General features: G+C 42.8%; 2 protein-coding genes across 2 annotated transcripts; one reads left to right on the top strand and one right to left on the bottom strand.

Annotated features, from left to right (window-relative positions):
- Positions 1-170: 170 nt before the first annotated feature.
- bmb (brambleberry) lies at positions 171-4008 on the bottom strand. The gene is made up of 12 exons (XM_070909453.1): positions 3751-4008; positions 3296-3424; positions 3006-3191; positions 2692-2914; positions 2423-2539; positions 2115-2294; positions 1619-1825; positions 1354-1506; positions 971-1036; positions 720-847; positions 511-629; positions 171-385 (listed from the first exon to the last, which is right to left on the bottom strand). The coding sequence occupies exons 1-12, from the start codon at positions 4006-4008 to the stop codon at positions 256-258; spliced, it is 1896 nt and encodes a 631-aa protein (XP_070765554.1). The 3' UTR covers positions 171-255.
- Positions 4009-5668: 1660 nt separating this feature from the next.
- Positions 5669-14634, top strand: pycr3 (pyrroline-5-carboxylate reductase 3). The gene is made up of 7 exons (XM_070909149.1): positions 5669-6115; positions 7587-7680; positions 7768-7832; positions 12543-12722; positions 12832-13044; positions 13930-14022; positions 14191-14634. The coding sequence occupies exons 1-7, from the start codon at positions 5669-5671 to the stop codon at positions 14392-14394; spliced, it is 1296 nt and encodes a 431-aa protein (XP_070765250.1). The 3' UTR covers positions 14395-14634.
- The last annotated feature ends 581 nt before the right edge of the window (positions 14635-15215 follow it).

The raw sequence follows: 15215 nt of genomic DNA, 5'->3' as shown, positions 1-15215 counted from the left end.
ACTGAATTCAGCTGTTGGGACTACTCTGCTGCTCTGTTTGAATACATGTACAGACAAATTCATGGGTAAAGAAATAATTTATTAACTTAAAAAAAAAAAAAAAGCAGCGCCATGTTTTTAAAAACATGGCAATAAAAAATATAAAAAGATATTTAAAACTCAACCTACAAGCAAAGCAGACAGACCCCACCATGACGACACCACAGTCGATTACAGTTCACCGCAAAGAAAAACAAAACAAGGAAGTTGAGCATTTCAGGAATGAACATAGGAGGCGTGACCCCCTTCATGGACTCTGCAGTACTCCTGTCCTGGCACGGCTCTCTTCTTGCAGGCCTTCCCCGTTTTTGTGACACCACTGCACAGCAGACGGCCCAATAGAGAGCTGCCACAGGGAAAGGACGGAGGTCAGTTTATTGTAAAAAAAAAAGAAAAAAGAACCAACGACGTACTTGAGTTTTCACGTTTAAGGGCCACTTAAGCGCGGGTCAGAAAGTCTAGGACCCTGACCTGTTGCTGGCTAGCGACGGGGTAGGGCTTGCACTTCTGGAGTCGTTCGCTAAATCACGCGAGTCGTTCACTGCATCAAAAACACCTCCCAGGTTCCTCGGGGGGATGTCGACCAAAGCCTGAAAAAAAAAAAGAAAACCACAAAATCCGCGACGGCGCCTATAAATAATGAACTCGTCTTTCATGCGACAGTCACTCGACTTGCTTACCGCTGAAAGAACCAGCTGTGGCACGAGCCTGGGAGTCGAGTGACTGGGTGTGCCAATAATCGGCGTAAACCTGGACTCTGGCATTGGCTTCTTGTGGGGGGGAGACACTGCTGATATCCCAAAGTCACCTGCATACAGAGAGATCAGTGAGAGAAAATATATGAGTGAACTGAATCTAGTAAGGCCTCACTTTTCTTTAAAAAAAGAAAAGTTAAATATTTTACTGTGAATGTGCGAAATATATTTCAAACCTGATATGAAGCTGTCTTGATTCAACAGGTCGTCTCGCTCCACGATGCCGTCCTTTTCATCTCTGAGAACAACAACAACAACAAAAAAAAAAAAAGAATGAGACAGACTTCATCAACTGAACCAACTACAAAGCTGCACAATTGTTGAGAATCTGTTTTAATAATAGAGACTGACTCAGGATCTGCATCAAAATGCACGATTAACTGATAGTCGATCAACATCAGCATCAAAATGCATCAAGTGCTACTTTGATGATTAATGGTCTGAGCAGTTGTCTAATATCTTGAGGTTTAGGACTGATGGTCGGTCAAAAACAAGACATTTTGAAGACGTCGCGTTTTAAAGTCGATAAGAAAAACGATCATTAGTTCTCTGCAGACTCACTTCTGCGGGGTCGAGGACGGTGGATACGAGCGGCAGGATGGAACGGTCTGCTTCTGTGGCTCCGCGATCTCACACGGGGCCAGTGGCAGCGGGGCGGCTGGCTTTCCTCTGATCTGGAGGCACGCCCACAACTGACTCACAAACCAGTGACCTGCAGGTATGCCAAAAAAAACAAAACAAAAAAAAAATCGTGACAAGTACATGAGAATGTTGGGAGACATTGTTTTTTTTTTTTTGCCTTGTACGCAGCTTTAAGTTTGTACCCAGAGAGAGAGCGAGCAGCAGCAGGCCGAGGCCGCAGAGGTCCAGCGCTGGCTGCTGGTTGATCTCGGCCACCGCGTTCAGAGGCACGGTGAGCAGCAGCATGGCTCGAGAGAACCCCGGACAACGCAGGAACGTCAGCAGGACTGCACACAGGACGAAGTAGCCCGTGTGAGCCATACACGTCCACATGGCTGTCAGGCTCAAACCTGGAATCACAAGTAGGCACGAGGGAAAACCGACGTCAGTCCATGTAAAACGGATCTTTATTTAAGTGGGCTTAAGACATTTGATCGTCCTAATGTTTGACTGTGGAGTCCATTACAACACTTTCAGGTAAGAGTTGTTTTTCCCCCCCCCCACAACTTGTAGCTGAAGTTATTATTGATCTATACGTTGTTGGCTATCATACTACTAGTATTTGTATCAGAGCAAAAAAAAAAAAACCAAGACTGAATTGCATTTTGTCTTTTGCAGCAGAAAAGATGGATGTCTCACCTGCCCAGCCGAGGTAGCCCTGGATCAGGCGGAGCCTTTCCTCAATCCGGCTCTGCATGTTGTCGAGGTAGTGCAGCATGAATCCCAGGGTGCTGTTCATGCGCTCCAGTTTGTTCATCAGGTCAGTGTAGTACTGCGAGGTCTGATCCTGGTACTGCAGAAACTCTGACATACTGTGGTCTGATCAAAAAAAAAAAAAAAACATAAATAAAAAATGAAAGACGGCACTGATTTGAACTAGAAGGTGTGACATTGTGTGTGTGTGTGTGTGCGCGTGTGTCAGGTGTGTGGTGCCCCGTTTCTTTCACCAATTTTATGGTAGATGTCCTGAGCTTGGTGTCTGACATCTGCAAGGTCTTTAACAATCGCAGTGTGGCTGTCCTGCACCTCCGAGCCTTGGATCTGCAGATGCTCACTCACATTCTCTAAAAAAAAAAAAAAAAGAAAAGTACAACACTTCAGATAAGCATAATTCAAATCGGCACTACAGGTTTCAAAACCGCTATAAATCAATAGCTCCAACGCTGTGCCAAATATTTTCCAGTGGGAAATGCGTGAACGCGTGACAAGCTCTCACCCATTCTCTTTGTAATGCCCTGAATGAGCTGGGCCACCAGCTCCTGTCCAGAGGCAATGAGGGCTTTTTCCTGGCTCAGACGCTCCAGGTTGTCCCTCAGCGAACCCTCCATTTGCCCCTGGCCCTCATGCAGTTTCCCTTGTTGGGCCTGCAGAGCACTGTGGCCCTCAAACAGCTTGTCCAAGGAGGCCGCGGTCAGTTCCTTCAGCTCCAGCTGGCCCTCCTGTTATGAAACCACCATGATCCAAATCAACCTACGCAGGATCTGATCCTTTAACCGCTTTAACTACTGGGCACGTGAAAAACCTCTCTACCTTCAGGTCCTTCATTGCGTCCAGTTGGCTTGTGGCTGTGGAGATGAGAGCGTTGACGGTGTGCTCTGCTCTGCGCCGGAACAGCTGCTGGCGAGTCGAGTAGCAAACAGCGCGCGCTCTGTTGCTCACTATGTGGTAAGCATTCCACGTGTCTGCATCCATGTCTGCCGTGCACTCTTTTATAGTCTGAAACGTCAAAATGAGATTTAAAAAAAAAAAAAAAAAAATGGTTTGAAAGAAAGAAAAACCTGATACAACTAATATCCTTTTATCTTAACTTCATAGTTTACCATTTCCTCTGTGCATGTGTAGGTCCGGCGCCCCTCACTCTCCGCCTGGCAGTTAAACAGTACAACTCCAAGCTTCGCAAGCTGCTCCTCCGAGAGGCCGTCGCAGCTCGCCTTCAGCCGGGCAACCACCTACAACAGAGCACAGTTCATTTTTATATTTAAATGTGAAAAGACAAACCAGCGGAAGTGTATCAATGCTACTGTGGCCCTACTATGGCAAATACAGTTGTCATTTGATTTTAATCTTTGTAAATTCAATCTTTTGGGGTTTTGGCCTGTTGGATAGTCAAAACAAGCAATTTCAAGACATCCCCTTGAGCTTAGTGAAATTATGATTAGGAGGTTTTTACTATTTTCGGACATTTTATAGACTAAACGATCAATTAAGGACACAATTGTTTGATTGATCGATAATTTAAACCCTGATTTTCAGAGGCCCAGGGGCTCAACTTTACCCTGTAATGACAGCTGTCAAGCGGGCTGATCTCCATTTGCTTTGCCTCAGCCAAAAACTTCTCATCTGCAGTAGCCATCTCAAACTGAGCATCCTTTGCAACGAGTGCCGGAACTCCTGCTGCTGACAGAGGAGGAGCTGCTGCTGGAGGTGCCTCAGTCTGCCTCAGCCACTCAAACAGCCCGCTGACTGCAGGACACTGACAGGCCAGCAAGCCGACCAGCAGGAAACACAGGTGGTGTATCAGGAGATGGCCCATGTCTGGAACAGAACACAGCAAGAATGCACGGGTGTAGCAAAGATATGAATCAGATTATTTCCCCCTCCACCTCCTGACTTGGTGGATGTGTGGTGGTTATTAATCTCTTTCTTAAAAATCCAGCTTTAACTTGCAGGAGAATGTTTAATGTCCTTATCCTTAAAATGTCGCTAGATGGCGCCAACAACAAACCCGATACGCTTGAATGAATGATTGAAAAATGTATAAGCAGCATTCTGGATTTGGCTTATATGAATTTATGTTGTCTTTTGAGACCATGCGGGATGGGCGTAACTGTATGGATGACACAGTGATAGAAAGCATTCATTCATTCATTCATTCATTCATCCATCCATCATGAATGAATGAAGACCAGACCGAGGCTTGCCCAGGCATGTCTGCTCTGCTGCACCGGCGCTCCTGCTGTAGACCAGTAACGCATCGTTTACGAACTATTAAAATACTTCTTTTAAAAAAAACAACAACTTTATTCTTTACTAATGAGGAAAAGACGCAACAAAATGTTTCAAAAGGGGGGGGGGGGCATTCAATTCAAAATCGAATTTTAAATCTATTTTCACGTCTGTTTTAAACACTGGTGAGCAAAATGCACTCATGCGTCACCCGTGCTTTCTTCAATGTGCAAAAGAAAATGGGAAACAAGGAAACCCGTTTAAAAAGTCCCCCCAAAAAAAAAAAATAGACTTTAACACATTCAAAACATTGCAACTTGTTACAGCAACATATGCCAGTGAAACAACAGAAAATGAATTAACTTGCCATTCAACGCACGCCGGATAAACGCATACGTTTAAATATGTGTAAACCATGTACCTGTTGCTTTTTGCAGGGAAGTCTTTCGCACGGGCTCCCTCACACAGCTGATTGGAATGGCAGCTAAATTGTTTCGCCCCACCACCACTCCGCCCTACACGACGAGGACGCAGCCAATGGAATTACTCGCATTTTTGGAGGGGAAGGACGTGAGGTGTGTTTGATTTACAACACGGCTGAAACGGAAAGGTAACTTGTGCGGCAATGGGTGGCTGAGGATGCTGAAGGCGCCGCCCACCTTCTGCAGCAGCAAAGAAGTGAAAGACAAACTCACCGATAGTTCACTGGCACTCAGCTGGTGGGTTTGTGGATGCGTCGAGTGTATCCGACCTGACAGATAGTTTAAATTAAACTACAGTTTAAGAGCTTTACTAAGCGTTGGACGTCAGCAAATCTGAAAAAACATCAGGTGAATAAATATCCTACCACCAGCGTTAGCCGGTGTTATTCACAGCATCGCCTGGCATCGTGTTTATGTCACTCCGGGTTGTTTTATGGTTGTCCAGTCAACAAGAAACACGTGCATTGTATTTCTAATCTAATCTGTACTGGATTATTTTGTAGCTATCCCTAGCTAGATGCAGCAGTTGGGCTAGGTTTCTGCTGTCGTGGTGTTTTAAAGACAGGATTTCAACATTTTATCTGCACGGTTTTCACGACCTGTACGTCGAATGCAGCTAAGGGTTTTACGCTAGCAACAGCACAGCTTTGCCCCTGCCGCACCAGACATGCTAGCGCATAATTAGCCACCTAGCCGTGTGAACATTTCTACCATTGGGCTAACGTTTACTAGCCGCCGAGCTAACGGGGATACGCTGTCACAACAATGGACGACTCCGGTATCAAGAAGCAGAACTGGGACGTGAAGGAGACGGAGTTATTTCTGGAAATCCTCAAGGAGCTGGACATGAAGAAATGCTTAGACGGTAGGAAAGTGAGGAATAACAAACTCTTCAAGGTGGCACACAGGAGAATGACAGCGGCCGGTTATCACAGATCTGTGGACCAATTAAAGTTTCGCTGGAAACTTCTCAAAAGTGCGTACTACAAGTGTAAGAGAGAACCGGACTCCCCGGCCCCGACCAAAATACAGGGCTGGTGGCGGTATGAAAAGACAATGATAGCCATCATGGAGTCCAGACACCCCCTGGTCGGAGCTGGGGTCAACTCCGACAGGAATGATGAAGTGACGGAAGACTCGGACGGAGAAGCGTCAATGCTGCACTGGCCGCAGCCCTGTCCGGACAATTCCACTCAAAACCTGGATTTAATTGTAGGGGTGATACCGCGGATGCGATGTGGTCTGTCATTAGATGGTTTCTGTTATTTTCTTTTTTCTGTTTTTTTATTTTTTTTTTTTGATTTTATTTCTGGTGTTGTATAGATGCATGCATTCATCACCCAACTGTGTGGCTGTTGTGGATATGTCCCCGGGTGGTTCTCATTTACAAGACACCCAACTAAAACTAATGCAGTCAAATACAACAGTCCCGCATTCAATCTTACAGTCATTCTTTTATTGAGAGATGTTACAGCAATGAGGGTAGACTAAATATTGGAAACACACTTTTTTTTCAGCAGAGGACCTGCATTGACTAACACACACACACACACACACACACACACACAATGTAGATTGGTTCAACATTTAAAGGAAACACTTTGGCAGCGGCATTTAAAAACTACAACCTCCAGAAAGACCATAAAGTGGAATAATGGAGGTGGATGTATTGCAGTGCTGTTGTATTAAACTGCAATAGTTTCACCTTTTGACTTAGTAAACGGGAAACTTGAGTGTAGTTGGTCTTGTGAAGGGGTGTGGGAAGTAATTGTGTCGGTGACATGTGGCCTTATATTCTGATATCGATAATTTTCGAGTCTATAAAATGTGGGAAGAGGGTGAAAAGGCCCATCACAAGTTCTCAGAGCCCAAAGTGGTGTCTTCGAGTGACTTGCTTTGCCAAGAAACAGTCGAAAACCCACATATATTACACAAAAGCCCCCCCACGCACACATGCACACTGACCAACTGTCGACCAGGATTTTACATGTTATCGTATTTCTATTGGGGTATTGGGGAATCTGCTGTAATGTTGTAAGCATGTGGATGATGGATTGGGATTAGTAATTAGCAGTCATTAGGTCTAGAGATTTTAAGCATATTTTACATTTGAACAGCGGCACATACAGTATGCACATGTTGCTTTACTGGTAAAAAGTCAAGACTGTGCACACAGACATTGATTGCCTTTAGGACTGCAACTAACAATTATTTTCGTTGTTGATTAATCTGCCAGTACTTTCTTGTTTCGTCGCTTTTGTTTATAAAAAAAAAAGTAATTTAATTTCTGTCTTGCCATGGTGATGTGTTCAAATTGCTTGTTTTATTCAACTAACAGTCCAAAACCAAAATATATTCAGTTTACTATCATATATAACAAAGAAAAGCATCAACTCCCCACATTTGAGAAGGTGGAACCAGTGAATTTATGTCATATTTGCTCGAAAAGCAGTTATTTGATTGTCAAAATAGCTGGCAATAGTGCAAGACAATTTAAACTGCAACGATAATGGTTGCAGTTTAACTTGTCTTTCAGTATTATGTATATTATATGTGCGACACCATCGTTACTGTATTGTGTCGTAGGCTGTCCTGTGGTTCACACCCTGAGTTTTTAGGTAATTGTTAAATGGCATTGCAGTGTGCTGTTGATGTTTCCACTCAAATCTGTTCTCTCCTTTAGATCAAAATGGACCCTGAGATGGACTCGCAGCTGAAGATCGGTTTCATTGGTGCAGGGAACATGGCCTTCGGCATCGCAAAGGGCGTCTTGTCTGGTGAGTCTGGAGAGAGTTGTTGAAACGGAGCAGAGAGGTTTGAAATAAAGGAGCTAACGGATGTCGTGTGTGTGTTCCCTATTAAAGGAAATGTTCTTCCTGTAAATGTCAAAGTGAGCGCACCGTCCTCCAGGAACCTGGGACGCTTTCAGGTACTTTTTTTGTTTTGTTTTTTCCTTTACTTTTGCCAGTTCTCATGTTCAGGATCACGGTCACTGTTTGTAAGATATCGGGTATCCTTGTGAACGGATGGTTGTCCTGCAAACCAATCCATTGACCTTGTTCTGTTGCTCTGGAGTCCTGCAGTCCTGGGTACAAATTTGTAACTCCTGTGCAGGAATTAATGCTCCTTAATCCAGATATATTAAATTCACAATGATATAAAACAGGAAAGCAGCAAATGCTTATAGTGGTGAAGCTGGAACCAGAGAATGTTTGAGCTTGGAAAATGTTGATTAATCCGTCAAAATAGATTCCTATTCACTTTTTTGTCGATCAGCTCAACGATGAATCGACTATAATCATTTCAGCTCAAACCCGAAATGCTATTGACATTCAATTGTCCACAATCTAAAACTCTCACTGTGCATTTTGCACTGCATCACATAGTTGTATGGTGCCATTGAAGCATCATAACTGTATATATAAAGAAAATAGCACTGTAATGTATATGATAACTCAATATTTAATAGAAACGATGGTAACGCTTCATTTTACAGGTCCACAAATTTTGTGGTAAGTAGGCAATAATTAGCAAGTAACTTCTTTAAAATTTCTTGTAAGTTACAACCAAATAATTGCATAATTATATTCAGTTTCCCAATTGATAACTAGCTGGTAATTTATTCCATATAGTCCTACCGAGTTAATTGATAGGAATAAGGCCTACATTCTTTTACATGGACGTTATAACGTAGAGGGGGTCAAGTTCTGATATTCACCTTGAGCGGGGCTCTTAAGTCGTCCTTACCTGCTTGTGATTGGCAGTGAGCGTAGGCGCATGGCCGAAACAGAATCCGGGGGTTAACAACTCATCGCCTCACCAGACGCAGCCTTGTTGTCAAGGATGGAATAGTTGACAGGTCTAGGCTTGGTGTTTCACTTCAGTTGCTGAGGGTTCAGTGTGACATAGTCGACCCGTCGCCCGTTTACATGCGCGATCTCATAGAAATAACTTGCCATGTACCTTTTTTTTTTTCCCTTTATATTTTCTCTCCAATTTTTAATTCCTTTACTCAGACTGATCTCTATATATTTTCCAAAAGTCTGATCAGTAATTTAAAAGTGATTAAGTGATACCATTGACTTAACATACAGACCTCATTTATATCTAATATCCACATCAGGGCAGCAGGCGATGAATTGTCACCACTTACCACCTAGTTTCTGCCTTACTTTTGCAGGCCAGTAAATTGAACTACTTTTTGAACCATTTACATTCTCACCAATGTCTGTGTAATTTCAGCAGATCCGTCCGACTGTTTAACAAATATCCTAAATGTCAGCCATAAATTGCTAATTACTGACAAATACAACCTCATAATCAAGAATCTAGTTACTAATTGCCCATTTAAAGTCTCATTCGTTGCTCGCTTATTGATAATAATGTCTTCACACCACTCAACAAGTTATTGAGACGATATACACGTATTTTAAGACAACAATACATTAACAAAAAGGAACTTTAACAAAAGTTTTTGAAATGAAAACAGCATTTCTGTTAATACTTTTATATCTTCAACAATGCTCTGATGTCTTTTTAAAAAGGTGTCCAACCACTCCCATCAAAGTGTTTCTTGGCCTAGCAGTGGTTCCACTCGATGAATCTGAGTGGTTCCACTCGATGAAGTCGCCTATGGTTGACTTGATAATGGATGTAACCGTCTTGGGACAGTCTTTGATACGCTCTCCAACGGTCTGTGATGGCGTTGCCTCCAGGCTCTACATGCACAAGTGGGACAAACGTGTCCCCTGTTCTCCTTACTCACCAGCTTCAGAACTGGCCTTCTATCATTTCCGCTCACTTCCAACATACCAAAAAAAAACCCAGGTAGTCCCAAACTGGCCTCTTTGCACACTGCAATGACGGCGATAAACAAAACAGTATGAGAGGGAGATTGGCTCTGTTCATCAAATCGCATACAAACATATTATTCCTGCTAAGTATGACATAAAGTTGAATACGTAGTGCGCTCCAGCTTCATAGTATATGCTTTGCAGACCACCAATCTAGACTATATGGAGACTATATCATCCGGCACAAAATGCTACCTGATTATTATTCTGACTTTTGGTTCACACACATAGCCCATACCAAAGATGTGGGGGGAAAAAAACTGTGAATACAGGGTAGGCTACAAAATATGCTTTGAGTAGGGGACACATGTGATTAATTTATTGAATGAATCTACACCTTAAAATTCACCCCGGCAGTTTCTCCGACAATAACAATAACAAACGGAAGCCAAAATAATAACAGAACCATTGCCATGGCATTGGGAACTACATACGATCAGCACCAACCAGCATTGACCATTGGCCCATGCCTAACATAAAATGTATTTTAGAGTCCTCCGGCGAATACATCTGCGATTTCTTGGACGAATATTGTTCGACAAGAGGACGTACCCCATCGCCTAACTCTACTCACAGCAGTACACGCAACTGACTTGTGCATGACTGCCATCCATTCACTCAAGGAGATGTGTGATCTCGCAAAAGAGTTTCTGCAACTTTGACATCTCCTAACATACACACATTCATGTGGACAATTGTCACAGCCAACAAGTGTGGTGGAGGTGCAAACAGACAAGCCCGAAACCCAGAAAACTGATTTTGTTTTTTTTTTAAAGGAATATTCATACCATCACTATCTGACTATTTTGTGTAAATGCCCCTTCCACTGTCTGAACGTCCTGGTTCGTGTGTCTTTCTTTGCTGGTGATGCCAATCGAAGGGTTTTTACCATCTAACAACTAGTTAATAACCACACCCAGCACGTGAGCGAAAGTGAATCGGCTGTAAAGGCTACATAAACGTGAGCTACGTCAGAAAACGCAATATATACTTCTTAAATATTCGGAAAGCCGTTGCCTTTGTCGGCTAATGTTGACAATATTTTATGCTGTCCAAAGACAAATACAAATATGTGGCAATATATTGATGCCCAAACAAACTGCCACACAAGCAGAAGCAGAGTGGGGCCTTCTACACAGGAGCATAGTGCCTATGACACGTTTTACAGACTGCAACATCTCAGGATCTCCAGCGCCACTTTTAAAGTGTGTAGAATCCATTGAGAAAACCGTGACTGAAAAAAAAGCACCCGTCTTTCTGGGTCTGTGCCCTGTTTAATAGTGACCTTTTCTGTTCTTCAGAAACAGTCCTGAATGATGTCGCGTGCGGTTTTGAAGTTGAAAGGCTTCGGGCCGCCTCGTTCTGCCTCATGCAGCGTGGCGCCAATCCTTGCACATTCCCATGTATGATGATCCAGAACTTTTTCACAAAAACCATTACAGTTTCTCCCAAAGTAACCGCACATTAGCTTCTATTTGTAATAAGAAATGTATTGCTATAATGGCTACGTTGCAAACATTACCTTTCATGCTGTAGCTATGGTAATCAACACATCAATTATTTTGTGAGGGAAGTTTGGCAGAAAAGGGCTCAAAATGAGGTGCAACGTTAAAAATTGACCAGCTTCATTTATTTCAATAACGGAATGATAGCATGTAACGTTTATGTTGGATAGCTGAGAACAATGCTCGAGTTCTGAAACTTGTAAACTGTAACGAAATATAAAAACTAAATAGGCCTGTGTTTCATAATAAAAAATGAAATAAAAACAAACTACTGAAAACTAAACTGAAGCGAAACTAAATTGGACATGAAATTCCAAAGTAGTATAGAAATAACAATTGAAAAGAGAAAGCTATTATAACCTGTGTTTGAATATATGCTTGCTTTATGTCTAATGATCACCAAATCAAGGACAGAAAGTAAATGTACTGTAAATTCAAGAAAAATAATTCCAAAGTATTTGCAAAAATAAGGGATGAATGATTATTGGGAAATAGCGACAATATAATTATTAAATAATGCTGGGATAATTTTCATTTGTGGACTTGTAAAATGAAGCGCTACCGAAATAACAAATTCAGTATTTGTAGGCAGCTCAGCCACCTTTTAAAGCTCGGGGTGCTCTTCAACCTGTAACTTCAGTCGCTGCTGTTACAACTACTTGATGCTAATTTGACACAAATTGAAGTCCCGTATCATGCTCATTTCAGGTCTATGTTTTCATTCTGGGACTCCACTAGAGCAGCTTTGCATGGTTCACAGTTGAAAAAAGTCCTTATGTATCTTCTCCTGGCCCTTCCTGCAGCCCCTCAGCCCCCCAGCCCCCCCCCCCCCCCCCCCGTCTGAAACAAGCCGATTTAAACAAACTGAACAACCTCCAAACACAGCAGTCCTGAGCAGAGTGCTCCAATAACTCAGATAGACTGAGTGGGTGGATGAGCGTCCCTGTACTTGGTGGGTGGTGCTGTGCCAGGAGCAGATGACCTGCTGGGGGCGTGGCTGAGTGTAGTTGTGACATCACAACCTTGCGGAAGTCCTGACGGCTCATTTAAAGGCACAGTGTCTGAATACGGGCTGTGTTTCATTTCTCCGTGGACTGAGCGTTCTGATCCTTTCACAGTATTTATACAGCACCTAGAGCTGCTTCAGAATCAGACAAGACATGGACATCTCACTTTATACAATACGGGACCTTTAATGTCAAATTAAGGACCATTTGTGTAAGCGTTATCTACATGCAGGTGGACATCTGGGTCGCTAACACCTCTTCCATTGGCTTTCAGGAGCTCGGGATTCCCGTCACTCACTCCAACATAGAGGTGGTGTGTGGGTCCGATGTGGTTTTTGTAGCGGTCAAACCCCACCTGGTTCCTCTAGTTCTCAATGAGGTCTCGCAACACATCACTGACCGACACGTTATCGTGTCTGTTGCAGCAGGAGTAACACTGGCAACATTGGAAGAGGTGAGTGCCCTCGCCCTCGTGTAACAGCTTTTAAGCTGAATGGTGGTTCTGTGGTGATCTGAAGATGAGTGACGTTCTTTTTTTTTTTCTCTCCTCTTTCAATTCAAAGCTCCTGCCAGAGAATTCAGTTGCCATCAGACTGATGCCTAATCTCCCATGTATGGTTCAGGAAGGGGCTCTCCTGTTTGCGCGGGGATCCCACGCAAAACAGGAGGATGGAGCTCTGCTTCGCTCCTTGTTGCACCGCTGTGGTTTGGTAGAGGAGGGACCCGAGGCCTGGATCGACATCCACACTGGACTGAGCGGGAGCGGAGTCGCTTTTGTGAGTGTCCCAGGACTGTCTTTGTAACTACACGCAGACTATTGGAATAGAACTTCCTCAAAACAACGAAGCGAATGTCGATTGATAATGAGATTCAGGCCAGTAATGTAATTATGAAGTTAAAATGACAGAAAAAGTGACGCTTCTGATGCAATTCTACAAACCCTTTTCTTCAAACATGCTGTAGTGTTTTAGATTTCTGTTCTTTTACTTTCCATGTTCAAACTGGTTTGAACTCACAACAACATGAACATCGACTTGTAGAAAGAATAGGAAAAGTCTGCAGTACATTAAGAAGTACTATTTTTCACCCTTTTTGAGAAATAACATTTTTTCACTCTGTACTTTTTTCATTACACACGGGCCCAAAATACACACAGGACCTATAGACATTCATTGATTCTCTGGGAGAGATGTCAGATGCCGGAGCGATGAAGCCGCCACACAGTCAGGCACAAGCAGTTAGGGTTGGCTCTGTCTATTGCCCTCTTAAGCAACTGAATCCAAACATATAGTTGAAATAAAATCTTGTAGACTCGTGTCCTCATTTCAGTGTTTCATTGAGACTTGAACAGAATGCAAAATAAACATGGTAGAGAGAGTTCACACGCTCAAAGACAAAATACAAAAAACACTAAAAGCAAATAAAAACAAATAAAACTTCATACTAGCCAATCAAAAGCGGGGAGCTCTTTGCAGTGTTCACTGGTCCACATTAAATCCTCAGTGAAAATACAGAAATCAAAAAGGAGATCAAAGGAAGGTCATAAAAGCACAGACAAATATCTAAATCACTATAAAATGTTACTACATTATGATATATTGCAGTAATCTAAAGGCAGCAAGAAGATGGACTGTGTTGATGCATGTGATCTCTCTCTGCAGGTGTATCTGTTTGCTGAAGCGCTGGCAGAAGGAGCTGTCAAAATGGGAATGCCAAGTGCTCTGGCACACAGCATCGCATCCCAAACTGTTCTGGTCAGTTTTATTGTGTGTGTGTGTGTGTGTGTGTGTGTGTGTGTGTGTGTGTGTGCGCTTTTGTTTCACCGCAGCAACATCAGCAGAGTACTCGTTTACTGTTTCCCATTTTACGTGCGTTCAGCACAATATCTGAACCCAACATTTAGTGTGTTCCATCTGTTGCAGGGTGCCGGGAGATTGTTACGCGAGTCTGGGAAGCATCCAGCTCAGCTCCGCTCTGACGTCTGCACCCCAGGCGGGACAACCATCTACGGGCTTCACACCCTGGAACAGGGCGGCGTGAGGGCGTCGACCATGAGCGCCGTGGAATCTGCCACCGAGCGAGCCAGGGAGCTCGGCCGAAAGTCAGCGGCAGGAAGCAGGAAATGACAGATGCCGTTTGCCTTTTTAATAACCACTCAACGGACTTAATTCAAGCCTAACAACAAACTGACTCAACCAATCACCATCGAGCACAAACAGGACATGTCACTTTTTTTAACTTCATTTTCTCCTTTATATTTTCCCCTTCAAAGTGCAGTTCATACTTCTTCCTTTTTCATGTCTTTGACCAGAGGGATTTCTTGTGAGCAAAAAGGAAATATTGGCTTAATCCTGACATTGACACTGACAAGTAAATTATTGATAATTATTGATAACGACCCTGTGGTTTTTTTTTGAGAGAGAGAGAGAGAGAGAATGGCTACATGCACACCAACAATCCAATCGTTTATATTATTATTATTGTTACTATTATACTATAGTCTTGAATATTTGGCCACATTAAGCATAAAACTTAAATATGGGATCATTTAAGAACAATGTAGTGCACACAGCTTTGTGTACAAACACAATGCCAGACAAGACAAAACTAGCATTTTCAAGAAACTGTCATGGGTATTTATTTAAAAAAAAAAAATTTTTATACAATGTATTGACCAAATCAATTTATCCAGAAAGTAATTGGCAGATTATTAATAATCTTTATCGATCGATGGAGTGGGCCCAGCTGATCATCATCAAGTTATAGTTTCACTTTCATATTTTCCATAGAGTCACAGTTGTTATGCAGCCAATGAGCAATAACAATACAGAAAGGTGGTCCTTTAAACTGACTTTTTCATTTTGTAAAATGCTGTAATAAGTGAGCCTCGGAGGTCTTGTATCTGATTTTACCACAATACTGTCGGCAATACATGAGATTTAACATG

The sequence above is a fragment of the Enoplosus armatus genome, chromosome 7 (assembly GCF_043641665.1).
Source record: "Enoplosus armatus isolate fEnoArm2 chromosome 7, fEnoArm2.hap1, whole genome shotgun sequence".
NCBI lineage: Eukaryota > Metazoa > Chordata > Actinopteri > Centrarchiformes > Enoplosidae > Enoplosus > Enoplosus armatus.
The sequence above is the reverse complement of the archived record's forward strand: the minus strand, read 5'-3'. Positions and strand labels throughout refer to the sequence as shown.

Bases quoted from the DNA above. Each gene is read 5' to 3' on its own strand.
- bmb (XM_070909453.1), bottom strand. From the start codon at position 4,008: ATGGGCCATCTCCTGATACACCACCTGTGTTTCCTGCTGGTCGGCTTG. The intron at 2,915-3,005 runs GTAGAGAGGTTT...GTTTCATAACAG, and splicing joins ACGCAATGAAGGACCTGAAG to GAGGGCCAGCTGGAGCTGAA. The intron at 2,295-2,422 runs GTGAAAGAAACG...TTTTTTGATCAG, and splicing joins GGACATCTACCATAAAATTG to ACCACAGTATGTCAGAGTTT.
- pycr3 (XM_070909149.1), top strand. From the start codon at position 5,669: ATGGACGACTCCGGTATCAAGAAGCAGAACTGGGACGTGAAGGAGACG. The intron at 6,116-7,586 runs GTAGGGGTGATA...TCTCTCCTTTAG, and splicing joins CTCAAAACCTGGATTTAATT to ATCAAAATGGACCCTGAGAT. The intron at 7,833-12,542 runs GTACTTTTTTTG...ATTGGCTTTCAG, and splicing joins GGAACCTGGGACGCTTTCAG to GAGCTCGGGATTCCCGTCAC.